This window comes from Hippoglossus hippoglossus, chromosome 14 (genome assembly GCF_009819705.1).
Source record: "Hippoglossus hippoglossus isolate fHipHip1 chromosome 14, fHipHip1.pri, whole genome shotgun sequence".
NCBI classification, from domain to species: domain Eukaryota; kingdom Metazoa; phylum Chordata; class Actinopteri; order Pleuronectiformes; family Pleuronectidae; genus Hippoglossus; species Hippoglossus hippoglossus.
Genome location: NC_047164.1, coordinates 19,687,900 through 19,715,819, shown reverse-complemented (window position 1 = coordinate 19,715,819; position 27,920 = coordinate 19,687,900). Strand labels below are relative to the sequence as shown.

The window sequence follows — 27,920 nt, the reverse complement described above, 5'->3', positions numbered from 1 at the left end:
GTGGTATGAAGTGATTAAATAGGTTTATTTGATTTACAGACATGTACATTTTCTATCAACCCCCGGAGGGAGCATCACAGTTCAGTTCTAGAATAACATCCTTTGATTTCTCCGCCACCTCTCCTGTATTGACTTGCTCTAAAAATAAAAATAACCTCTGTTTTCTGTTCAACATCAGAAATAGGTCTCTTTTTACACGATTCTTGTATGACAAGAAGTAGCATATTCTCAAAACATCACTTCAGTGATTATTAACACAGAATTACTCGACACAATGGACTTCTACTCCTAGAGGGTTGGTGCTAAATCAACTAAATTTGGCAAAAGTGAAACGCAATTCGTGACCCATCTGACCAGAGCCAAGGGTCCTTCTGATATAGATAGATGACAACATGTCAGCACTTACTGTGAGCATGACTTGACAGAAGTTGATGCCAGCCTATGGTTCAAATAAATCCCTGAACATTAAGTGTGCAAAATGACTTGTTCTTGTTCTTCTTCTTTTCCAGGAAAAAAAAAAACACATACATGAGCTACAAAAATGAATGCAAAAGTATTGCACCCTAACAATGACACCAATATGTCGTCTTCAAAGCATCACATTGCATTTCTTTAGTTCTCTCGGTGAGGAAAAGGTGTGAGATGTCCGATTTATGATCACAGTAAACAGGAAGTGATGTAGAAAGGTATTGTGTTGATTCATTGTGATACAAAAGGTTGAACAAACAGGCATTTTCTAAAACCCAAGGACATATAACAAAGTGTAATATACTCAAACCATAAACTTCCCTTTATAGATTATTCTTCATTATGGTAACAAACAAATAAATACATTGCATCCAAGCCATCATTTACAATATATTAAAAGTTGCTGCGTGATATAGCTATATATATATTTATCTCTATTGTAGTTATTAGAAAAACTCATTTGGTAACATTAAAAAAAAACGGTAAAAGGAAGGTAAGAAGCTTAGTTCGTTAAGAAGATGTAGGTGTGTAAACACATCAGGTTGGACAGAATCACATTCAGAGAGCTCCACGCATGTTGGAGAGAAGCTAAAGCTAATGATCTGGCAACAAGGACACAGCCCACACAGCACCCGCACACAGCACCCGCACACGGCCAGTGAGTCACGCTCGCACATCTACGCTACAACAGCCAGCCCGGTGTCTCCCTTTCTTCCTCCGCTCAGGTCAATCCATCCCCCTCCTCCTCCCCCTCCTCCGCCCCCTCCTCCTCCTCCTGTGTCTTCTTGAAGGTCAGCAAAGTGCTTTTTTTCCCTTTTATGCACACGCTTCCACAACTCTGACTACATTAGTGGCTTCAAGGTTTCAGTAAAATTGTATCCACCAGGTAACACACTACAAAAACAGGATCCTAATGAAGCTAGTGCCTTTGTACAGAGAAGGAACTAGCTGTAGTCCTCCTCCCGGGCCCTGCATTTCATTTGCATAATTACATGTAAGATAATGCATAGCGTGATAAAATCAAATCCAGGTTTTCTGTCTATTGTGTATTTCTACTTCCTATGGAAATCTTGATGTCGACTTCTGGCGCAGGTATTGAGGGGGACTCAGCTCCTGCAGTGACATCTGAGGATCTGCTTTCGAGGGGAGATTCCTCACTTATCCATTATAAGTGATAAGAGGCCCCCGTCAGTCAGACCTGGGGCTGATGGATTTCCTCTTCCTGTCTGGGATTTCGATTTCTAATAATCTGACGAGTGGGACTCTAGCTCTTTACAAAGGTCCTTTCTACTGATAGTGGAATGGGATATCTACAATTGCGAGGGGGAAACGATCTCTTATAACAATGGCTGTTATTGTAACCAGCATGGATGGGACTGGAATCCGTCATTAAAAGTGACTCGGCCCCTGTGTGGGTGTGTGTGTCCAGAAATTTAAAACCAACCATCAGCGAGCTACCCCCTCTAAAGGGAAACCCAGCTCACTGATAAGGCAGTGTGGATAAAAACGGTTGGTTTGCATGAAAAAAAAAGCTTCCTATGTACACAGAAACTCAGGTGTTCCTCCTTAAAAGCCAAAAGAGTAGCATGTCACGTACTTTTGGGAAAAGAACATTATAAATGATAAAAAATATATAATCCAGTGTCTGCTTAAAAGAGCCTAGATTGCTTCATCTTCCTTCTGAAACAATCATAGACCGTAACCTCCAGTTTAAAATCCATAATCACACAATAAAGAGAATAAAAAAATCACAAGCAACCTTATGAAAAATAATGTGCAGAAAAATCTGATCTCTGTCATGTCCTGTGGCACTGTCTACACTGATTTAAGTGCTAAAAGCTAAAAACTAAGAACACACATACGAGGGTCATAGGAAACAGCTGCGGATGGGAAAGCTCCGATTTTTAAGGCCGATTCACTGACCTTTAGACGGTAACACTTTTTGGCTCTCGGTTGGCGGTCATGTTTACATGCACAGCGAAATTTGGATCGATAATGAGAATACTGCATTCAATCGTGTAAACAAGTTCATGTTGTTAATACTGCGATAAGATGTGCAGAGGGATGTGATGTCGGTCACATTGGCGGACGTTTGAACCCATGCAACACTTTTAGAATCATTGTCCTTGCAGCACATTTTAACAAGGTGCAACACTTGCTCCACGTAACTTGAATTTTACAGCTACTCAAAGTGTTGAAAGTCTGGGTAGAACAAATTGTGGAAAATCGGCATGGGAGCAACATGGACACCAGAGGAGCTTCGTGACAGCAGGTGTTCGTATAAACAGCAGGATCGGACCAATTTCTAAGCCAAAAGCCGAATTATCGTGTGCATGTAAACATAGACAGTGATGAAGTCATGAGGGTTGTTGGTGGTCAGTGCAAAGTCTGAAGGAATGTAATGACGCTATGGCACTTGGTGCAGATCGACAGCCAATGAAACAGACAGACATACAGAGACAGACAGGCAGACAGACAGGGCAGGTTCATGATCAGCATTCAGTAGTATGGCATCAGGAGTTGGAGGGGAACATGTTTTTCTTTTTTTTCTTCTTTTTTTGTTGCCAACTCAACCTCCTCCCTGGAAGGTTCAGTGGATCACAGACAGAGGTGAGGAGGACACCAGCTGTTGGTCAGGTGGCTCCGGCACACCAGCACGCCGCTAAGCGTGTTCCCACCAGCCTGTGATTTAGAGGCAGTTCAGGAAGGGGCAAGACGCTCCCTCATTCCAGTTCTGAACAGCCTCAATGAGCGTGTTAAAAGGAAGAGCAGCAGGAGTGAGGAAGAGGAGGAAGAGGAAGAGGAGGAGGAGGAGGAGGAGGAGGAGGTGGAGGTGGAGGTGGAGGAGGAGGATCGTGGTGGTGATAACAGGGAAGTTGACCCCGGGTGGAGTTTCAAAGAGGTGGATCAGCTGCCCTCCCTTTTTATCTCCATGTTGTCATCCTTGTCGAGTTTGGAGGCTCCTCGTTGGTTGTCACCTGAGAGAGAGAGAGAGACAGAGAGGGAGGGGAGGGGAGGAAACAGAGCGGTTAGAGTCCGGCATCACCACAGGACATTCTCATGTAATTAATGTTGAGGTTGAAAGCTCCTGGGCCATCTGTTAGGACCTTCCTGATAACGTCTGCCCACCAGGACCAGCCTGTGACCTAAATATTGTCCTGCACAAAGCATACCAACACATAACAGTTTGTTTAATGCAGACTCACCCCCAATCTGTACAGCAGCAAGCTATAAGCCACAGCAACACACATGTATCTGCAGATGGGGGTTTTCATTTGATACGACTGTGCTTCTTCCTCAGTGTCTCATCACATATTTTTCAGAACACAATTTGACTGACTGACTGTTATACTAAGTATTAGTACAAAGAGTAAAAAGTGTTATATCCTTTTGGATTGTTTAATCCAAAATTTTAAAAATATTTTATATAATGATTATATTGGTTTTCAAAGTAAAGAGTAATCATGGCTGTCAAGTAAATGTAGCAAAAAAGAGTAAAAAATGAAATATCTCTCAAATTTAGTGAAGAAGACAGAAGCATTAAAATTAAAATATGCAAAAAAAGATGTACAGTAAGTGTACTCTTCATTTCCACCATTACTTCTTTTCTTCTTCTTTGTTTGGTTAATTAGCGGTTGGCAAACAACGTCAAGGTGCATTACCACCGCATACTATATTTCTTCTTCTTCTTCTTCTTTGCTCGAATAATAATTGCTTTTCGTGCTCTACATACCGAGGACTGGAAAATGCCTTTGATTCAAAGGAAATGTCACTAAAATTCTTCTTCATTTCAATCAAGAAGAAGAAGAAGACACAGTAGAAGGCGGTAATGCACCTTGATGTTGGTCGCCACCCGCCAATAAACCGAACAAAGAAGAAGAAGACACTGTTTATTTGCATTGGGCTCACTCAGTCAAATTTATAGACTGTTATATTTAATTGTTCATTAAAATACTACACCCTTCTCTACATTAACACATAAACATAAATGTGGAGCCGGAGGGGAAAGTGTACTTCATACTGGCTCATTAAGCGTGCATGCTGCCATGCTTGTGATCTCTTCAGAATGCCTGAGAGAGATGGCGGAGCGTCCCGCTGTTTGTTGTGGTCTGTCATCACCGTGCCCTGGATGCTCCACTGCAGGAGCTACGGCTGCTGCTACAATAGGATTAGTGCGGGGAGCTTGGCAGAGCAATGTTATGAGCTAGTGTCTTGCACTCTCAAACACACACATACACACTCCCAACAGACATCGACAAATACAGATATACACACTTGTGCATATATACACATCCCGACGTAGTGATGAACTCCAGAAAGACAGCGTCATGCAAATAAGGGTAATTATCTTAAACAGGGGGATTAGCGGATTTTCTAAAACAATGTGTTTTGTGGTAGAGATCAATACATTCCTCTCTGGGATTAACCGTTTTGAGCCAAAAAACGTGTTTCAGTGTAAGCGTTGAGATAATCAGAGGTATGTGTTGGCCTGCCTCCCCACGGATTCACTATCCCTGTGCTGGAGACTGTTGGCCTCTCAAGCCAAAGGGAGGTCTGATTGGTCTGGCAGGGAAACAAACGCTAATCAACCTGACTTGATGTGGTTTTTGGCTGGGAGGACGCAAATCATGACTGATCATCGCCAGACTGACATTGCAATACTGTCGATGTGACTGGCTTCACGTTCAAGGACAGATGGAAGGAAGCAGTGACTGGTCTTGTTAAAGAGACCGAAGAAGTGTGAAAGGGAGAGGGGCTTTGGTTTCTGCCTTTTCAGTTACTCATCTGATCACGAAACAAGAAGAGCAGAGAGTCAATGGGCTTTCGGAAGGTCTTGTAAGCTGGAGGTCACATTAGAGCCAGGCTGTGTGTGTGTGTTTGCATGTGTGTGTGTGGCCTGTGGTTTCTGCCCATCGAGAACCCACTGAACACTGCCGACTCAGGACTCATAGCTTGTGCTGCATGATAAGAGCACAAAGAAGGAACGTATGCGTCTGCAGCTGTATAAACACTTTTAACAGTTAAAGTTTGCACTGCAGCGACTAAATCAGAGATTTGCCACGACATAAATTTCCTCCCTGATATACCACAGGATGTCTGGTTACTGAGTAAATGTGTTTGGAGCTGTGCTGTCAGATCTCACGCTGATCGTTTGACAGTCCCCGGCTCGGGGATGTCCCCTGTTCATCGTGCAGTGTGGGGTGAATCAGTCAGTGGAGGCTGCTTCCTCCTGCAGAAGAAGTTAATTGGATCTTAGTGTATCTGATCTCCAGTGGGATTGCAGCACCAGAGATTAATAGCTTGCGGTGTATAACAGCTTTGCCGATCCCTGCATCCCTTCATCCTCATTTATTCAGTGGCCGTGTGTCTTTTCTCCTCTTCCACTAAATTTCTCTCCGTCACTTCCACTCACTGTTATAATACTTTTTTTTTTTTTTGCTATTTAAATACTTGACCATGGCGCCATATCTTATCCTTTCTCCTCTAATTGTTTCTCACGGCAGTATGTTGTGGCTCTGGGGTCAATGTAAAGGATGTCAACAGAGAGTGGGTGAACTGTGAACTGTATTGATCTGCGAGTGAGGCCCAAGGGAGGAAGTAGTGCTTGTCACTGATTGGATTATCCTTCAAAACAATTGGTTGAAAATCTGTCAGCCAAGAGCCCCTTAGTGGGTTCTTCTTAGACTTGAAATGATCAGTTCATAGGAAAATTCAAATCTGGCCTCTTGAAACTGTACGTATCTATACTTAGTCCCATCTGACAACATGGGGAAAATGCTTTGGCTGCTGTGTGTGACAGAGGACTGACGGAACCCTCAGGCTGACGGCGTAAACTGCCACTGAAACATGATTTGTGTTACAGCCTTGCGGGAGCCTTTCATGTCACCTGTCATTAGCTGTGAATGCTAATGTGACCCTGCTGGTGGTAGCAGCGCTGCCGCATTACCACAGTCAGACCACACAAAGCTACAAACCATGTCGCCCTGATACTGCAGTGTTTTCCAAAGCAGACCTATTTTTAGACTTATTTCATCCCTCCAACACTGCCATCGCCTCACATTCATCTGTGCACCATGCAAGTTGCTTGTGATGGGAAATACATCATACGACTGCACTCCTTTTTTTATTTTTTACCAGAAATTATGTGGTGATGCAACTGCAAGCACATATTGTTTGTAACTTTTGTTGTGAGCATATGTAAGGAAACTTCATTTGAAATTCAGAAAGCTGCAGATGAAAAGGAGAACTCCCTGCAACATATCTCTCGAATTTGTATCTACACCCTGGATTATTATTTATAGATCATCAGTCTTTGCTTTTCTTACCTCAGGAAACAAGGTTAAGATTTCAGCCCTGTCCGTTTGTCCTTTGGCAAGATTACGCAAACACTACAGGACGGATTTCCATAAAACTTTGTGGAAGGATGGGGGGGTCAGGGAAGAACATATATATGACTAGCATATAAATCAAATAGAAAGAAAGCACCGGACTGGACGACCTTCCTCCGCCTGCTGCACTGTGACACTCAGCATGAATTTGGCCCTTCTAACTAAATATCCACTAATATGACTACTGCCCACAAATACTCTGAGTAGTTGCAATTTTGCCAGATGATCAAACTGCTTTTGAAAGAAATCCTGCAATTTTATCCCTAGACTTTTCAAAGTTGAGTAATTGTAAGTAAACTTATGATTAAACCTTTGTTGCAAACTGATAAATTCACTCAGAAGAAACAGGAAATTATTGGGAGGTGGGTTATGATAAACGCACCAGTCAGTATACACCTTCATGACCTATTTCTTTATACACAAATAAACCCAGGTAACTTTAGAAGGGAATGATTAGCGAGGGGTAAACCTTGAACCTTTGGCTCAACATGATAACCTTTACACATAAGTCACAACAGTTCCCTTGTCCTTCTAATCAGCAAGTCAGAGTTTAATCTTATTATTCTTTATGTGCCATTGTCCTACTGTGCTGGGTTGTCTGGTGTGCTGCCAATATTGTGCCCCCCCCCCCCTCAGTTAATAATCAGTTTTGCACCATGTGTGAGAGTCTGATAAAGACAGGAAGGGGAGAAGGCAGCTCAGGTTTTGATAAGATGCCAGAGAGTCTGTCAAATAATCAACCCTCCAAGAATGTAGAAACACTCCAGAGTACAATGGGATGGGAAATGAATCATTGATCAATCATTTGTGTATCATTATGTTTATCACCCGCAGTGTTTACCAGACCATAAAGCTCTGCACAGCCTCGGGTCAACGTGTCTGTTTAGGGGGAAAAACTTGTTTTCAGGGGTCTCTGACGAAAACAGCTCTACATGATGCCTGCCAGGTAATGAGGAAGGAGCTTTATAAATGGTAATGTTCCAGGACCGTCTCTTTGTTATTAACGACGTTAACTGCTCATGGAACTGCTGATGTGAAAAACACTAAAAGTGTAAAAAGCTTCTTTATGGGAAAAGGGGAATTTACCTGGTCATACCTTGACTGTGGAGGGTGGAAGTGCCAGCTGGCTCAACCTGCAGAGAGAGAGAAGAATTGTTTTAGGAATCAAGGATGCACAACAACTTTAAGACAGCTCCTTTAAAACCACATGCAGCATGTATTACCTATATGCCAGGGAGGTTGTGTTTTGACCCCTGCCCAATTGTTTGTTTGTTTGTAAGCAAGAAAACACAAAAACTACTGAACAGATTTCCACAATACTTGGTGGAAGGATGCAATATGGGTCAGGGAAGAAGCCGTTACATTTTAGTGCAGGTCAGGGGCCGTTTTTCAACCTTTTTACCATTTTCCCAGGGAATAATTCATGAATCTTGATGGAAAAAAAAGAAATTTGGTGCAGCTTGATTGAATCCAAGGGGACTGTTGGGCCTTGGCAGAGGTATGCGCCCCACTGAGTGTCATTCTAGTTACTCTCTAATCTCATTCATCACATCCTAACTGTCCTTCTCTGTCTGCTTTCCAGGTAGACTCCAGGCTGCAGCGCTCAGCCCACCTCCACTGCATTGGTCTGACAGATGAGACGTTTCTGCTCTCACACTTCACTAAGTGTGAATGTGGACTGGGTGAATGTGTGGGGAGGCAACATGAACTGAACCCGAGCTATTAATGGCCCTGCAGCCAAAAAAAGCTAACAACCTAGAAATAATAAAGCGCTCTTTAAGGCTGGAAATAGACACTCGCGCTCCAGTGAGTAACTCGTTCGGCTCTGTACGTCTTTATAAATAGCCCTGAGTATCTGAGGACAGACTCAATGGAGGGAAAAAAAACACTGTAAAATCAGGGAAAATTTATTAACTGGGGGCGTCGGAGTGTGAATGGAATCCAAATATATCACAATCATGGAACAACCCCGCTTGTACAAAGTTGTGGATGTTGTCGACTTTCTTGGTCCCTGAGGTGCTGTTTGCAGCTTGTTATGTAAGAGCTGCTGCTGCTCAAGCTAGATTTTCTTCTTCTTCTTTGGGATGTCTCGAACAAATCTGCACAGTTCTGCTGAGGCCTAAACTATGTGAGGTATGCAGCAGCAGGTTTGCTGTGTACATTATACCTGGATGCAAGCTGGTGTATGATTAACTACTGAAAGGTGTAGCATGCAGGCAAAAGTGTCAACAATCATACAAAAAGATCAATATATGAATGACTTTTGGGAAAAACCTTCTAATAAGCCATCTATCTAATAATTCAAGAAATCTCTGTGTGTCTGTCTGTCTTTATGTGGAACGCATATCTTGAGAACTGTTCATCTTATCAGCTTCACACTTGGCTTGTGTGTTGTTAAAGACCCAGGGGAGTGCACTGTGGATTTTGGTGTGATTTTTGACATGTGATACGTTCAATATGAATAAACTTTTAATAAAAAAGGGACCAGTAGCAGTCGCCTGGGACGCAACGTAAGTGACAACTCCAGTTTGTTGTCGAGATTCACCCAACTCTAAATAAACAGGTGAACAGCTCTTTGTGCAGCTGAGATCTGTGAGGGATCTGAGGGATCTGTGGGATCTGAGTCCTGCAGCTGGTCTTTACTTTGCCATGGCTCAGTTACTGCAGGTCACTTTTACAGTTTCAGTGAGAAAACTGCTAACAGCATCACCAGAGGACAAGAAAACAGCCAATTCAAAACAGTCAGGTTTAGAACGGCCAATGAACTACTGTGAATTAATTTGGGTAAAAATGTTTGTGTCACTTGTGAATAAAGTAGATTGTTAACAATAATAAATGCAGATTTGTTCTTATTATACATTTCTATATTTCTATGCAATGACTCAATAGCATTATGAAGTGACTGATTTACAGCTAATAGAGCTGTTAGTTACACTTTAGAATCCCTTTGTAACGAAGGACTTATCAGAACATAGATATATTAGCTCATAATTGTAGCTGTATAATCTTTAATACACGATGACTTAAAACGCCGACCTCAACACATTTCTGTTCAGGATCATATCTGTGGAAACACAGCAATGCATTTCCAGTGAATTCAAGTGTGTCTGTTTCATATCTGCACTGTTAAACTCCATCTGCTGCTCCATTAGCCTTGCCCTGGAGCGTGTGGTGTGAAAAGTAAGGGCCTGTGGTTAGATTTTGAGCGTGTGCCATTTGCCCACACACAGGCAATAATGTGGTTAAATAGTCCGAACCACGAACTAGTATCTAATACTGGCACTGTGGCAAGAGTGTGACTTTTCTTTTAGTCAATATTTTTGCATTTTTCCCTTTTTCGCCCTGAACAGAGGTCACAGGAAGGCTGACAAGTGTGTGTTTGCAAAGAGCCCTTTAAATTTTTATATTAACATTACACTGAAGAAGTAGCAATGGCTTGGGTCGTAACTTGACCCTTGGATTATAAAATGCAATAAATCATCCCCTTCAAGTTAGTTCCACAAAAATTGCCTGATTACAAATGAGTTCTTTTAGTTCAAGATATCCTGAAATCTTTCTCATCTCGCTTCAAGACGGGGATTTGTCGTGGGAACGAGCGGCAGCCAGCTCAGCAGGGTGAAGAAAAAGTGACTGTAGACAGACGTCAGACATCAGACTGCCATCCTGCCTAAAAATGTCCCTCATCTTCGACAGGAAGGAAGTCATTTCTGAGAGCGCTGGCACCAGGGGAGCGAGTCGACGTGATAAAAAAGAAGGAAAAAATAGTCTGAAAGGAACAAGAAGTCATGTCTCACCATCTGAGAGAGGACGGGTGAGTTTGTTTTAGCCTTTTAAGGCCATGACCAGCTCCCGTGGCCTCCGTGTGTTCGCGTCTTGGTGTTTAAAAGAGGAAAATATGAATGCACGAAAACGAGGGGCGGTAGCTGGTAAAAGTCTAAGTAAGCACACTTAAATTGATGGCTAGAACAGCTTGTGTCAGCTCTGGAGCACTTTTAGCTGACTGGGACTTTCTATTGGCTCCAGGGCCCTTCTGAGTCTTGCAGGGTTGGCACCACTGTTGGTGTCACTGGGCAGCTTGACTCGACCACGCGTCACACCCCGGCATCAGGCTAAAAAGGGCATAGCATCGTCCAGAAAAAGTTTCAAACCTCCTTATGTATGCATGGCACTCAGAATAAAAATATTATTTCCATTTGTTCAGCTTCTTCCAGCACAGAGACGGTGTGTTTGGATTTTGGGAGCTCTTACTCAGAAAGTCAGTGGAGGAAAGCTCAAAGCAAGTATTAAATATTTAAAGAATGAATGACTAAATAATAAATGAAATAATGACTAGTTATTGAAACAATGTCTGAGTCACTTACTGTTTCTCAGCCTTCTCTCTGTCGTCCAGGAAAAACAAGGCAGTGGCCAGGAAAAACATGCCCCCCAGCACGATGATGAACGGACAGAGCATGAGGGCATAACCCAAACTGAGGAACTGCCACAGCGCTGACGTCGCGTAGCTCTGCTGGAGGGCGTCAGAGATCTGCAAAAACACACACACACACGCAAGGACATTTTATTCCAACTAATCATCCAGCAAAAGTTCTTGAAATATCCCGGCCATGCTCTGACACACTACATGACACGATACGCACTTTACCAGAGCGGGTTCTGCATGTTTCATCATAGCAGCAGATAAAAATGACACACAGCATCATGTAACGCAGCGTTTTGGGGTTTTGAGCGGGGCAGGACTTTTGATATTGCTGTTGAAGGCTTCAGTAACGCCTTAGCGGTCAGTCTGTCATGTGTTGCGCCGAGGAAAACACCAGCTGGAGAAAGGTGGGCGTGATGTGATCATCTCTGCCTCCCTGTATCACTGATGAGGCAGCTCTCCAACACGCATCGGTCACCGCGCTGACAAACGTGATGGAGAGGAGGCCGCTTTTAGCAGATTGTGCGGAGGTATGCACAGCGGGAACGAGACAGGGCTTCTCGTCTCTGTGTGAGCGGCCGTAGGTCACCCTGGCTGAAGCACATTGATTATATGTTAGCGTCAGCAGAATGACTTTCTTTATGGGGAGATCTGGAGAACTGCTGATCGAGGGATGTTGGAGGGAGCGTTCGTGTGCACACAGAATGTCTTCATATGTGCGTGTGCAAAGCGCATGCATGCATCATGAGGTGTGTGTGTGTGTGTGTGTGTGTGTGTGTGTGTGTGTGTGTGTGTGTGTGTGTGTGAGTGGCCAGTGCAGAGTGTATTTTGTCAGGTACAGTTAATTGCCTGCAACGTACACAGTGCAGTTTAGCTAAAAATACATTACGACTCGCTGCATGACTAATTATCCAGGCGGAATTTCTTGGGAGATTGCTGAGAGATTATTCCAGGCGTTCCCCCGCCACCCACTCTGCCCGTGGCCATGTCCTACCCGTGCACTATAGGAGAAGTCCATTATGTGTTTGTCAGGGGAGTCGTACAAGACAACTGCCTCCCCTCTGGTCTACGTGCTGATAGAGGGGATGCTGGCTCAGGAGAATTCCAGATGCACTAAAGTGGTAGTTGTGTTTGCACCGGAAACCCCACATTGGATTGCAGGGTTGAGCACATCGTCGGCAGATCTGTGTGGCCCATAACCCCATTGTGAAAATGACTGATCCACTGATTCGCTCACTTTCTCCTGTGGTTGCTTAGCAATAATCCCAGTCTATTTTCCTTGAGATTCTCCACTTTGCTCATTCACAGGATTCGCGCCAGTTGACACGGGCAACTCTGTATCAAGCCGCGCTCGCTGTGCGTCACGACGAGCACATCGCACTCGCGTGCTAAACCTCAGTTCAGGAACTGAGGCGGTGAGTAGTGACGCACTTGGAGCACTTGAGTTGGTCGGGGGTTTGTGGAGGAGTGAGAAACCCCCGGACATTGGCTGCATTACTCAGAGGAGAAAGTCGTGACCCTCGAGGCTGGATGGAGAAGACCGCGGTGGCTGGCTCACTGTGAGGCCGTGTCTGGGTAATTCCGCTTGACAGTGTCTGTGTGTGTTTGTTTTCAGGCTGCATTATGCTGACATTTGGAGCCTGGACACTGGAATATTGTTGGAATAATGGAGCCATTAGCCTCTTGTTTCCACAAGTGGTGTAAGCATTTAAAAACGGTTATTCTAATCATCAAGTAATCTGTTGGTCATTTTCATAAGTTTATTTTGTCATTTACTTTATTAGATTTGGCCATTAAAGGACCTGTGAGCCCAAGATAACATCTTCAAATAGTTTTATTCGTCAAACTCACAGTTCAAAACCAAAATATTTTAATTTACAATGATTTAAAGCAGATAATCGCAGCGCCTAGCTAATGTGGGGAATATTTGCTTAAGAACTTAAACACTTAAAAGGTAGGGTTGGTAATCTGTTTCTGAAACACGTCTTTATATTATATGTTGAAATCCTTTTCACATCCCCTCAATAAATAAAACAAGAAAAAACTGAAATAACTGTGGCCGTCGCAGCACTGTAACAAACACAAGCAATCATTGTCTGTCAGTAACCGCCCTGTCTGTCTGTGTGCACCCTGCCTGTGAGAGGGAGTTTTCAGCCGGGGAGACATACACCACCGGAGCAGAGACAGTAGCCAGTGGTTGGCAAGCAAGTCATGTAAAAGTTCTAGCAGTTGTCAGTCAGTACACGTTCATGTATTCTTTTCAGGTGTAGTTTCGACGAGAGGGGGGAGAGGAGGTAGTGGGATGTATCGGTTCCATATTTTCAAAGTGTAGTCTGCTCTTGCTAGATTTTCCAGGATTACCAACCCTGTCTTTAATCTGCAAGCAAAATTCTTGATTTGTTTGTGTGACTCAGTTTCAACACTAATTGAAACGTTTACATCAACAGAATGAAAGTGACAGTGAGTTAGGCAGGTCTTCAAAGTGCTGTCTCTCTAATAGGAAGTTTGTACATTATCAGACGACACTGGGTTTTCATTTGATCTGCGAAAGAGACAATACAGCGCCAATGTGGCCTTTGAGCCTGATTCCCAGAACGTGGATTTTATTTTTCAGTGCCAGTCTTTTGAGGAACTTGTCAGTACTTGGAGATTTAACGTACAGCGCCTTTTATCTGGTTCTGACAACAGTTTAACATTTCCATTTAAGAGGGAGAAAAAAAAACAGGACACTTTCAATGTGGCTCGACAGACAGCTGTGTGTGTTGGAGATCGGTTTGATTCACTAATCAAAGACTCACACTGCCTTTGTTAACATGACCTGGGCTGTGAGCCAGAGGCACAAAGTAAACACATAACACTACAGCCGTCTATTCTCCCTCAGCAATTCACTGACACCATTAGTCCATAAGTACCGTCATCATACTGATAAAAATAGTTATGTTTGGCTATGGCGTAGATTATGGTATGGATGCTATGTTATTTGCATAGCATGTGTTTGCGTGATGTCTATGCACATGTTTGTTCTGCATGCTCAAGTACGGCGTAGAGGATGTTTACCTCCATGGAGTTACTATTTAACGAGACAAATGTTCCCTCTCTCTTTGGAACGATAAGAATGCAGTTTGACAGTCTGAGGTGAATCCTGTTTCACACTCCGCTGAATAGCAAGCAGCACTTGTGTTCTGCCCTACTGGATGCTACTCTTTGGGTATATGTGTGTGTGTGGGGGGCGGGGGGGGGGGGGGGGGGGACCGTGACCTTGAGAGGCCTTGTGTCCCAGTATAAGAGCCACTGTCTCATCTGTTAACCAATCAAATACAGTAACACCGGTCCCTCCAGGGGGAACTGCGAGATTTACCGGAAAACGCCACTGACAGCCTGAAAAGCAGAGCGGTGAAATCACGACTCGGCTCGCCAGATCTCCTGAGACGTGTGCTAAAAGCTGCTCTTGTGCCTCACTTTGCACTGGCCCACTTACACTTAAAGCACGGGCTGAACTGAATGCATGTATGTGTGTCTGTGCATGAACAGGGTGCTAACACATGTGTGGTAGAGGTGCGTTCCAGCTGTGGGATTTCAGACCTGAATCATTCTTAAATATTCCCCTTCACACACTGATCAGCACACATTCACTGCTGTCAGACATGCACTGAACGGATAAAGTCAGGAGATTATCCGGAGTTCAGTGCTTGTAGGGGCTGTACGCGAAAAAAATCGCAAATGAGAACACAACAGGAGATAATCTGTGAGCGAGTGGGTGCGTTGATGACATTTGTAACACGCGACAGATGCAAAAAACAGCAAATCTCAGGATGAAAAAGAGGTGTCATACACGAAGAAGACACAGCTAAATGTCTACGTCCTGTCCTGCCTCCTTGATGCTCTACCTGGCTGTCACCCCTCATTCTAACACTGGAGAGTGTTCTCTTGTTGTGACTGGAGAATATCGTCTTTCATATGTGAAAGTTAAACTCCGGAGAATGTCCTAACCCCATTGTCAGGACATTCACATGTCTGAAAACTAGGGATGCACCGATATGGAAATTCTTGGCCGATACCGATATTTAAAACAACAATCTAGCCGATAGCCGATACCGATACCGATATTTGTTTATTACTTGCATGTGGCCTTCTTGGTGTGTAACGCCGGGTTTACACCGGGCGCTGAAGTGCCGCCCCGCGCCGCGCAGCGTTATTCTCAAGCGCGCAGCCGCCTGGCTGTTCACACCGGACCCGCATTTCTCCGCGTCGGTCAGCCCGTGATTCTCCGCTTGTTGTTGTATGTAACCCGTTCAATGTCGGGTGTCGGGGGTAAATGACGTATTCTCCAAGCAAGCCTTTAGCCCCCCCCTCTCTCTCTTTTTATCTATATGACTGCTTGTGTGGCTGTAGTGGATGGGCAGAGGGGGACATTTAATTATGTGATTGGGAAAATTGGGAAAATTAAAACTCCAGGACAACAGAAGGGGAATTCAAAGTATGGGATGCATATTTGATCATTTATATCATATCAAATATGTCATTTATATCGTTTAAAATCATTTTTCAGTCTGTTTCCTGGCGCGATACGCTCGCTCGCACGCCGAAACCATCGGTGAAGGGCGCTGGCGCGGCGCGGCGCATCGCAGCCCATGTGAACCGCACAAAGGTTTAACAGGGGGGGGTGGGAGGCGCCTGGCTTTCCTTGGCGCTGCGCGGCGCGGCGCTTCAGCGCCCGGTGTAAACCCGGCGTCAGTGTACCATAATCTGGATGCCAGATTGGCAGGCTGCAGAAAACATACCAATGAATATCGGCCAATGTTATCGGTGAAAGTCAAGTTTATTACCGATACGCCGATAGCAGTAAACGAGGCGAATATCGGCCGCTACCGATATACGGCCGATACATCGGTGCACCACTACTGAAAACGACTACGGTTGCCTCTGGGAGAGTCTTACCAGGCCTATCAGGTACGGACTTCCCGCGTCGCCCAGGAGATGCGAGGTGAAGCTCTGAAAGGCGACTGCCGTTGCCCTCCGGGTTGGAATAACGACAAACTGCACAGAGACAGGAGGAAACAGAAGGTTAAAAATACATGATGTTGTGATGAAGAGACCATGGTGGGACGATTCAGTCAGCCATGTTACAACAACCTCTACTGTCATCAATTATACACATAGAGGCTCTGTGGGTCAGGACAAGTCAGACAGACCAGTCAGTCACAATGAAAAACAAAAGAGTAATTGTCTGTGTTTATCCCTTCAGTCTCCAGCCTAATTATAAATTAAGGAGCTGGTTGGTAAAATGCTCTTTACGGGAAGTCTTGGCTGAATCAACCGCCTGTTTTCACTGTCATGTCCCACATCATACATCAGAGAACGTCTCCTTTCCATTTGTTTTCTTGAGGATCGGTCAAGACAATAATTATCGGCTCCACCCAAACTGCAGCCTACAAAGTCCACTCACGCATTTTACCACTCAGAACTATTTTCTGCTGGATCGCTGCCATTTGTTATCGTGTGTTGCAGGAATTTCCAGTGACCGAGCCAATAAGTATAGGTTCTCCGCACTTACCATTAAAATGTCTGCTGTTATTGCCCAGTTCAGGAAAAGCAGCGTCTCTCCAATAAAGATGCAAACCTAAATAAAGAAGAAGAAATTGCACATTTAGCCGTGCTAATTAAGAATCAGTCAATCTCCGCTGCACAAAGGACTGCAAACCAGACATGAAGCCAAAAGAGGAGGTTGCAGATATTTCCCCCGTGTGTGGGAATCTGCTGCTGAGTAAAAGCGCTTTGGCTGCGGCACTTTCGAAACATGTTATTACGCTGTGGCCCAATTATATGTGGATGTGCAGGCCTTCATTTTGGTCCCATTGAGCCGTTTAGTGAGTGTTTAGCCTACAAGCTGAAAAACAGCACGATAAGCATTGTGTTGTTTATTCCTGTCGAAGCTGTATCGTCAGTATGGAAACATTTAACACTTCCTACACTCAGAGCCGGATGAATTAATGTCCCACTTGTGAATGGGTGGAGCAGAAATGTTTTAACTTGAAATAACATTGTGCAGTTGACACACTTTATGTACATGTAAGCTACTGTATGCACACAGACTGGAGGCAGCTGCTGTTGCTGTTTGGCCACTTTCTCAAAAACAGACCCAGAGGGATTTGGTTGCAGTGGAATCTCATGTATCTTTATTGACTGGTTTCGTCTGGCACGGTTTTCACACGGCCGCTTGATGTGTGGGTTTCCTGCTGGGGGAATAACCCCTTCTGCCAGCGTGCCAAACCTACGGTGCAGCACAGAGGGCTACAGAAGGAGTCTGACAGCGCAGATGCAGACGGGGCCGTCCCGAGAGCTGCGAACCAGACACCGTGACCGACATGCTGCCTCTGAGAGGAGAGAGAAGCCCCGGCCTCGGCTCAGATTAGCTGCGTGTTGATGAGACAACAGCTGCGAGGAGGTCCATCGGCCTGGACATTACAACCGCGTCACGCCTTATAATATAACACCTCTGTCAGCTCTTTGCCATGAAACCCGAGTTCACTACTGCTACTGTCGAGTAAGATGATTCAATATTAACAGTAGAGTAGTCTGCGCAGACATGAAGTCATATGTTGGAAGTTAGGGCCTGTTGCGCTACATTTTTCGCACAACAGATTACTTTATTCTTGGATGCTTATCTGAGAGGAAACCTTGGGTAAGATATAAAACATTCGACAGCATCAATCATCTCTTTGTAATCTTTACAAAGGAGGACACCAAGAGTGACAAAGCTGGTTTCTTTCACACAGCAGCTGTATATGTAATTGAGTTGGACAGATCTGTAATCGTGTGATTAAAATGGAATACTTCCACACCTTGGGTTTTAATTGGTTGAGTCATGCCTCAGATGCTTGATTAATGTGTGCCTTAGACCTAATGGAAGCTTATATACATTTTAATTTGTTAAATCCAAATCATCATTTATATCGGTAATTATTCGTCACTTAGGAACTACTTTATTTAGCAGCTATTGACTGACTTCAGTATATCAACCTCAACAAACCTAAACTGCAAAAAAAAGCCTGGCACTCAATCAGCAGTAAAACCCAGTAAAAAGGTCAGACTCCAACTTCAACGTCAGCCAAGGTCACATATTTAGGATATGGAAACCTGTTTGTTATGTTCCTTTACACGCAAGGAAAATATTTTCCGTCTTTTGCAGGTTGGCCGACTTGTCGAGAGTCAGTTCCTACGCCTTTGTCTCCGATAAGGGCAAGAAATGTGCGCTTGGTGAGTCCAGAAGCTCAGAGTGCATTGTTTCAGGGCAGCCATTGTTGCGTTGCACCCTTTCCTGCTTCACAGGGCAAATCGGAGACACACAAATGCTTGAATTTGGGCCAGATGAGGTATGAGCCTCAGTTACCTGCAACTGCAATTAAACTATTCAATGTGCCTCTGGGCCGGAAAGCAACCAGCACCGTGATTCGAACATTAACACCACCCTGGTGAGCTCTCACAAAGCTTTGTCTTGTTAGATTGGTTACCAGACTCTCCCCTTTTAATTCTCACTCCCTCGGGCTAATCCATAATTAACATACTAATATCACCCTTTGTTTCCTCACCGGAAACCTGTTGGTTCTGGAGATTGGGGAAAGCAAAAATGGGCTAAATCACATCTCCCTCCGTGGTTTGAAAAGGAAGCAACTTCCTCCTGCAGACACAGTTTGCACACGCACGGACGCTTACAGGAAATGAGTCTTACGTAAGCTCCTACGATGCTCTTCTTAGCCACCACAAAGATGAGGCAGATGAAGATGGCCGAGCCCAGCATGCTGACGGCGCACACCAGTGGGTCGGCACGTTCCGTCTTCTGTCGACACAGGCGTGTGGTGGCCGCCCCGATGACCACGCCTAACAGCCCCGTCACACAGGTGATCCCCCCGAAGATCAGACTGGACAGAGAAGCGGGGCAGAGAAGAGACAACATACATGTTATTTTATTTTATTTTTATTAGATGCGACTATGCATGTTTGTACAACATGCACATAAAACTAAAACCATTAAACCAACTATCTCCGTCTTTTACAGGCTTCACATTGCACGAGCCAAACAGAGGCAGCCGTGACTTCAGAGCCTGTTCTCCATGTTTAGTCATCAAAGCTCTCACCTGTCTGTGCTGCTGCAGATCTCTTTTGTGCAGGGCTCCGCTGTCTTCTGCACCACCTGGGCTCTGGCCAGGTACACTGGGATCCAAATGCCAAACGCACCGGTGGCGAAGGACACCGCCGATGATGCCAGGGAGGAGAAAACGTAGCTGCGACTAGACAGGAAGAAACACATGCACGCAAAAATCACATTCAAAATCCAACACATGATTCTGCTGTCTTAAAAAGCACAGGACTGTTTTCTGGAGCACAATCTTAAACGTATGACATGCAAAGGCTTTCTTTTTGTGAAACCAAGGATTTTGGGAGATTACCTGTACTTTTTTCCTTTATTCAAGAGCGTGATCTTTCAGTTTGAGAGCCGGACTTACTGATTTCATATACCCTGCATGTGCTTAGATTTCCTGCGCTCCTGACTTTAATTTTTTTTTGTGAAATCATTACAAAATGGGATAAAGATAGAAAAACAACATAGTTGGGCAATATTATCATGATTTTAAATCTTTCAAAAAAATTGAATTGTAAATTTTGTCCATCTAACAGCCACTCTCCCAAAAACCTGGTGCCCCCCCTAAAGCCAAGCACAGGCCTTACTTCCTGGCGAGCGCCTTCATGTCACAGAACCAGGAGGTGCGGGTCTTGATGCGTCCGCCCATCTGGTCAGCGCTGCCTCTCTTCGGCTCCGGCACGAAGAGCAGGATCAGGGCTCCCGCCGTGATCCCTAAAAGCGGGGATACCTACCGGGACGAGAAAAATGTACGAGGCTTCAGATCCTGCTGACACATTACACTGACTGGACAGCCATGCACACCGGGTCAGACATGGGAGCGGTTCGGGGGGAACAGATGTGAAATGCCGGACAAAGAGCAGTGTGTTTACAGTCTGAATGGACAGCCACGCCTGACATCTTATACAAGCTCTGTGGAGCTGAAGAACATTCCCCCTGCTTACTCCACTGGCACTGTGTGTGTATGTGTGTGTGTGTGTTTATATGTGTGGGCTTGTCTAAGTGTTTAACACTCAAAAGGAGTTTTCTGGCTTTGAGTTCTGCCCTGGGAGCCCTGCACCGAGGTGAAAACCTCAGAAGTGCCCATCTGCTTTAACGTTCACTATCATCTTTTCTTTTAGGCGGAAGCATGTTCGTGCATGTGTGAGTCTGTGTGGGGGAGACAAAGACAAAAGACAGGATGGGATGTGTGGGAGGGCATTTGTTTGAACAATACGAAGTGCGCACAAAAGCAAAAACCAATTTCATCTGTCTGGGGAAATTCATCACTTTATATTTCGCAGCTAATAAAAGCCCATTTATATGTATAAGTATTGCGATAGTGTGAAACTTGGTTGTGTGTTGGTGTGTACGCGGGTGTCCTCAGGTTTTTCATTGCAGGAGTAATCCGGAGTGTGATGCGGCTCATAACGTGGCTGATAATGCAGCTCAACGCAGCGGTTATGGTCTCAGAGGTGTGAGCCCTGCACCAACGCTGATCATTTCCTTTCCCATATTGTGTCTCATCTCCAATCATCTCCCTCGCGTGTCGAGCAACTTAATTGGATCGACGTCTGCATCGGAATCTCATGATGTGCTTTCAGAGAGACGCAGCAACAGAGCTCACCTCATCGAAGAGCCAAATAAATATTTGCTTTTTTTCACGACGTTTGCTCTCAAGTTCCTTCATTATTATTCAGCATGACAACGGGAGTCTTTGACCTTCGACCTTGACTCCCACAGGGCCCATTAGACATTTCCTTTACGGGCGGTTGGCAATCAAACAAATGACCTCCCTCTCCTGCTCCTCATTTCTCCCCTGCTCCGTCTTACAGCGCACATTTTCAGGAAGGTATCTGGAACGTCGGACAAAAACAAACGGAAGCGCTGTGGTGTTTTTTCCTTAACGCAGAATCCCGCGGCACACAATCTGTTTCATTTCTCGGTATTTGTTTTCCCCCTGCATGCCACCCCAGTGATTAATCGGCGATGAGATTGTTTTATTGGAATGTCATTGTAGCTGCTTTGGAACAAACTGCCCTGCTCTTTGTTTTTTCTTTTATTCATGTTCCAACGTGGCAAAGGAAAAATTCGACATCCTGTTTCCTTGAACCCTGGTGAGCTGTCATGTCCAGGAATCTCCTCCACCGCCGCCCCACGCTGAGGGAATGTTTAATGTCTTCCTTTAGAATGTCACTCGGTTCATAAGAGGAGTCGGGTCATAATAAGTTGTAAGAACTTTAAAAGGTGACCCTGAAGTCATTTCTGTGCAGTCCTCACGGAGCATTCATTGGTCCTGTCCGTTACGACTGGTATGTCGTATAGAGCGCTTCACCTCTAAATGTTTTGTCTCACCTACTCAGTAGAGTCCCTGTAAAACAGGGATTTATGCTCCTGCATCTACTCCTAAATTCACAGTAAGTAAGTGGGCCACTGCTAAAAACAGTCCACAAAGGATTTTCCTCTTTGGGTGGAGGGGGGACATCTCAGAATATTTCTACAGATTCCTTTATCTTTAAATTGAAGCCTTTAATTAAAAGAGACCCAGCTTAATTGTCCTGGAGCAGATTTGGGGATATTTTACAAGCAGCAAACAAATGAGGCCTTGTGCCAGGTCAAACTAAAACCCTGCTCTCTTCTCTATGACAACGCTCAGTGCCCTCTCCAGTACACAATACAGTACACTCTATTTCTTAAAATACTGGTTAGAAATTGATCCAGATACACAACATTGCACACATACAAAACACTGGGTCAACTTAACCTAGTCACAATTGGTTGTTTCCAATTGCTCAATTCAGATTTTCTTTCTATATCAGATACTTTTTATGTAGCTGTTCCATTATCTTTTAAAATGTGGCCAGTATCAGACTCCACTGAGAACTGGTCATGGCCCTGATGTGACCCGCATGTGCAGAAGAAAAGCAAGACGTCACACGCAGCACACTGTGTGAGGAAGTAAACAAGGAGAAGAAGATGTGAGCGTTAACGGTCACATTTTTCTCTTGATCTGCTTTGCTTGTACAGACGTGTGACCCCAAGTACTTCCCAGGTCTAAAACCTCACTGTCCCTCCACCAGCTACCTTCCGTCGCAGCTGTCTTCCATGTTTGTTTTCACAAACATGGAAGCCCCCTTCGCCTGCGGGAAATAATGAGGAATGTCGATCGAGAGTGGCGTAAAAGTCGCGTTGAATTCCGATACGGGTCACAGGGCTGTTTAGACGGAGGTTTTCAAAAAATCTGATCTGTGTCTGATTTAGAACCACATATGAAAGAGGCCCAAATCTGATTTGAAAAAATCTGATTCAATGTGATTTTTGTTGTTCACACTGTCATTAAACAATCAGAACCGGGTCATAGGCGTAGTCTTAGTCAGGATTCTGCACTTTGACCCTGCCCTGCTCTCCCCTGTCTGTGTGGCTGTGAACCAGGGCGTGGCTTCATGTCTCTCTCCTCCTCACCTCTTCATCCTTTCACCTGCTTGCAATCATCTCATCATCGTCACCTGTTCTCGACAGTATAAAGGCCCTGGCTCCACACAGCCTCTTCATCTGATCGTCTGTTAGCTGCAGTGGTGTTTGTGCTTTGTCGAACTTTACAAACCGTGATTCTCAACGTGTTTTGCAGAAGATTAAGTTTCTCTGTGCTCCAGGTCCATCTTCTCTGAAAGTGGATCATATCAGTTCAATTCTGAGATCTTTACATTGGCTCCGTGTCCGTTAAAGAGTTGACTTCAAAATACTGCTGTTGGTCTATAAAGCACTGAACGGTCAGGAACAGGTCTGATTTGTGTCCCCAGAGTCAAAACCAATCGGGAGAAGCAGCATTCAATTTCTATGCTCCACTGCTCAACTGAAGGTCCGCTAAATACTCTGCCCTTCCCCGGTTCACTCTCCATTTCTGGGGGGTCTAGTGTCATGTTACACTCACAACAGATTACTGGGTCAAATTTGACTATTTTTGCACTGACACTGGATACATTTTAACCCAGTTATTTATAGTGTGAGGTTGCTTTTACTTTCTTTGAAAAGCATATTGTTCCTCAGAGTTAGGGTTGGTCATTTGTTTCTGAAACAGTTTTTATCTTATGTGTTGAAATCCTCTTTAGGTTCCGATAGTGATCAATTAATAAAGTTGTTGAAAAAAAATCCAGTATATGTGGCCCTTGTAGGACTGTAATAAACTCAAATGAGCACGGCCAAATCTTAGCGGGTCACAGAAAAGTCGGCTTCTAGCAGTCAGGAAGTGTACGTTCATGTGTTTTTGGGCCATAGCTTTGAGGAGAGGGCTGATGGGAGGGGGCGGGATGTATCGGATGCATTTCTTTCAAAGTATAGCGTGCTCCACCAGCTTTTCCAGGATGACCAACCTTAGCTCTAATAGGTTCTTCAAAATGTTCCTTTGTTGCCATAGACAGCTGGTGGTTACAGGAGACATGTACCTGGAACATGCATTTATTATAGCATACTGAATAGCTCCAAAATTCCCCTCTCATAACTTCTCAGCGAGTTGACAACAAAGAAAATATAGATTTAGTTTCATAAATGCTCCTGCAGTGAAAAAGACACAATACCCAGGTAGAAGAAGCACTGACACTCTGTTATTTCACTGTCACTGATCCCGCCTCACCCGAGATGACCTCTGGGTGAAGTGCAATAAAAGATAAATGTGTTTACAGATACTGAGAACGGATAAAGCATCAGCCTCGATGTTTAATAGAAATCCACTCTCCTTGCTGCAGCCGTCAGATCAGATCTGAGCTGCTGCTTGTACTTTAAACACTGAGGGACTAAAATCTTTAGGGTTCTGCACATCGCTCGAGGCCGCGCTGATGCTGATTAGGACGCTGTTGTGCCCTTTAGCTCTCCGTCCTCTGTCACTTCCTGGCAGCGTCAGGGCCTGAACCGCCTGTTCACCCGTGTGTGTCCCCTGGTGCTTCTTCCACCAACGACCCCCTCTGACCTCAGATCCATGACAGGCCTCACCACCGAGCCCAGCAGGAAGGACTCTTCATCTGTCTCTGTGTGCATGTTTGTGTGTGTGTGTGTGTGTGTGTGTGTGTGTGTGTGTGTGTGTGTGTGTGTGTGTGTGTGTGTGTGTGTGTGTGTGTGTGTGTGTGTGTGTGTGATGTTGGTGGATGATGATGATGCCCTTACCCTCAGAGACCAGTGCCAGTCTCCTGCAGCCTCCTTGGCGCCGGAGCCCAGGATGTAACCCAACCCGCTGCAGAGAAATGAAGACTGTGTATTAGCAACACATAACAAATATATGTATATTTGTGAACCACTTTATATATAAAGTATATGACTCAGTGTCTTAGGTAAGCGGAGTCCGTCGTCTCTATCACTTACGCCTGCACATCCTGTCTGTCTGATTAAAGCTGCGTTGAGTGTTTGGCTACTTGACACGCGGAGCTTATGACAGTGTCACTGATCGCAGCACCGCTAGCAACTTGGCTAGTCTGTCTATTTGTGGCCTCGATGTGTGCGCGTGGTCACAAAATACAGGTGCAAAGTTACAGCACTAGGGCGGTTGTCTGGCTGAAGGCTGTGTGTGTCACAGAGGGATACAGCGGTGAAACGCTTTGAGGGATATGTTGCTCGATTAGATGAGATCAGATAAAGAGGCCACTGTGCTGTGATAAGCCTCTGCTGCGAGATAACATCAGCAATTTAAGGACAAGGAGGATTTAAATAAACTCAAGGTATGAGCAGCAGGTGCTTTAAGAGAAAGTTGTGTATGCAGACATCTTCTTTAAAACAGTAATGCACTAGTAGATAAACAGCTGGTTATACATTGATATTCATATAACAGCCTGCAGGAAAGACAAAGAGAATGGAGCTATTTTCCAGCCTGAATACAGAACACAAGAGTTTATCAAATGTTTTATGAGTATGAAAATCGTGTGAATTGTATTATATGGCAGATAACCAGATCTTATCACCACTGAAACCACCATCAAAACATAAAGAGAGACTTTGACTATGACTTAGATTGAACTCCTTGTAAGACTTCAGATACAGTAGAATGCATCTGCTGCACAAAGCTGCATATTGCTGTTTGCATTTTTTACTGTACTAAACTAAATAACAGAAAAAGGAAAATACACTAGAAGAGTGACTAACCCCATCAGTCAGGCAGAGCAATAGAGTTAGTTCCCCTTTGCAAATTAAATATATCCTCACTGCTCTATATATCTAATTGTAATTGTACTATTTCCTTTCTTCTTAAAGCCATGAAAGAAACAGCGCTTGTAAACCACAAATTGTGAACCACGTTTTCTTCTGTTTGGTTACTTGGTGCCACTAGTAAGCGTGTGACGCACCTTTTCTTTGCCGGGGTTGAGATTTTTTGGGGGGTATTTTGCCGTTATTGATAGAACAATAAGCGTGAAGTGGGACAGAGAGCAGGGAAGCCACGCAGCAAAGAACCAGGCCAGAACCGAACCATGGCTACTATGGCTATATTTATATATATATATATATATATATATATATATATATATATATATATATATATATATATATATAAATGTTATGTATAGACTTCAAATTCTTTTAAAGTCTGAAAGAAACTCTCTTACTTGCATTAGACCATATAAAAGCAAAATCTAGCCTGGCCTTAGACTAGATACCAGTCTACATAATCTAAAGTCTGAAATGAAGGAAGATCCTCTTCCCTCCAACAGAGATCTGCAGATTTAACACTGAAGCTACTTTCCTGGACACAACACTTTATTGTTGATTTTTCTTTTATCTTGTCACTCAGTAGCTTCTTCGAACAGTTCATTTGGCCTCTTCTAATACAATTAGTCACTAAAAGTCAATCAAATGTCCTCATTTCTTTGGCTCTTTGAACCTGTTTGTCTGGCTGCAGGACAAGTTTTCCATTCCAACAGCAGATTGGGGCAGTAGATTGATCATGAAATGGGACTTTAGAGTTCTTATCAGCATTGGCTGCTAAAAGGCCAAAACATGTTAAACTGGATTTACACATATACACAGAGCAAAGAGGAAAACAGTGCATGGTTGTGCTTCCATGATTAGTTCTCCAAAAATAACAGCTCAGTATAAACAGGCTCAGACAGCATATGATATTTCCAGTGAGTGACTAATGGCTAATCTTATCAGAGTCCACCCAGAGAGTGTTTGGAAAGTTCAACACCAACAATTAAACTTGAGCATGAAATATATGCTCACATCAAACACTGGCCTCACGCAGGGCACGGTCTGCAGGGGCAGAGTTTCAAAACTAGGGAGAGAGAGCGGAGGAATCCATTTCCTGCGAATCTGTTCTAATTCCTGAGGTCATTTCCTGGAAACAGTCATAACAACCTCGATAATGGCAAACAAGTGGGAGGCTGGATAGGATGTTTGACTGCACTTTAGTGAGGCCCACTCTTTCACCTTCTATTGTCTGTGTTGCCGGACAGTTTACTGTGACCCAAACATGTTGGCAGCTCATAACACGAGCACTCAGGGCGCCGTGAGCTTTTCCTTTGCTTATTTAAATCCAAATAAACATTAGTGCGCTACAAAACAATTCATCATTCTATTGTGCCCTGCAATAACATTTTAGTGACATGTAAATAATAACATAAATTCAAAGTAATGCTCACAGTGTTTTGAAGGCTGCATCACATTCCCCTTCTCCTCCGTTTCTCCCTGTGTGTGATTCCATGAGCAGTGGCTGCATGGCGAAGAGCGCAGCATGCTGCTGCTCAGGCACATGCCATTAAGCACTGTATATAACAATAAACCTCAAGTGGCTCCCGCACTGCATCCACCGGTACGTTCATCTTTTATTACTTGGCTTTGTTTGTTTTCTCCCTGTGGCCCTTTCGCAGATTGAATGAGCTGAAAAGGCTGGAGATTTAAGCTTAATAATACCCCCCGCCCTCCCACATCCCCACGCCACATCTCCTGAAAAGCCTCCCAACCTCCTTAAAGCTTGACGCAGCCAATTGTAAGTTCTTCTTTTCTCTCTGCGCAGGGCCTGAGCTCTTTGTGCGGCTGCAGCTGGGAAAAAGAGCCAGATGGGAGCGAGGCTGACCTTCACTATGTGAGAATAATTTTATAAAATCAATGCAAATGCCTCTGATTCCTTTGCACGTCCGGATTTAACACTTAGAGAACCGGTTGGATTTGAATTAGACAAGAGATTTAACATCCACACAGACGTCTCAAAGAATAGATCACATCCTGTATCTTGTTGTTTTCAGGTGTCTGCTTCAACAATGCAGGACCTGTCTTTCTCTTACCTTCCCAGGGGGATGGCCAGGTAGAAGACGGACAGCATCATGGTGCGGCTGTTGCTAGTGAACAGGTCTCCTATGATGGTGGGAGAGATGGACGAGTAGCTGGACTCACCGATGCCCACCAGTCCCCTGGAGAGCACAAACAGCCAGTAGTACTGCAGAGAGGGGGACAGAAAGAGACAGAGGCAGAGATATATATATTATTCAACTCTGCAGGGACACTTTCTGTGAGAGGAGAATGTTGACTCAAAGGCCACGTTTCTTGTTCA

General features: G+C 44.4%; 1 protein-coding gene across 2 annotated transcripts in view; it reads right to left on the bottom strand.

The window, feature by feature from the left end:
- spns2 (spinster homolog 2 (Drosophila)) overlaps positions 1-27,920 on the bottom strand; it is a 69,303-nt gene continuing 41,383 nt past the window's right edge. The window contains exons 4-13 of one of the 2 annotated variants that reach the window (XM_034606202.1): positions 27,655-27,806; positions 24,551-24,617; positions 20,002-20,144; positions 19,410-19,562; positions 19,004-19,193; positions 16,829-16,894; positions 16,213-16,311; positions 11,219-11,382; positions 7,944-7,990; positions 1-3,446 (exon numbers count right to left, since the gene is read on the bottom strand). In XM_034606202.1, the coding sequence (XP_034462093.1) occupies positions 7,948-7,990; positions 11,219-11,382; positions 16,213-16,311; positions 16,829-16,894; positions 19,004-19,193; positions 19,410-19,562; positions 20,002-20,144; positions 24,551-24,617; positions 27,655-27,806 (1,077 nt within the window). In that variant the 3' untranslated portion in view covers positions 1-3,446; positions 7,944-7,947. The remainder of the gene's footprint in view (positions 3,447-7,943; positions 7,991-11,218; positions 11,383-16,212; positions 16,312-16,828; positions 16,895-19,003; positions 19,194-19,409; positions 19,563-20,001; positions 20,145-24,550; positions 24,618-27,654; positions 27,807-27,920) is intronic. The other variant, XM_034606201.1, reaches the window with a different exon arrangement.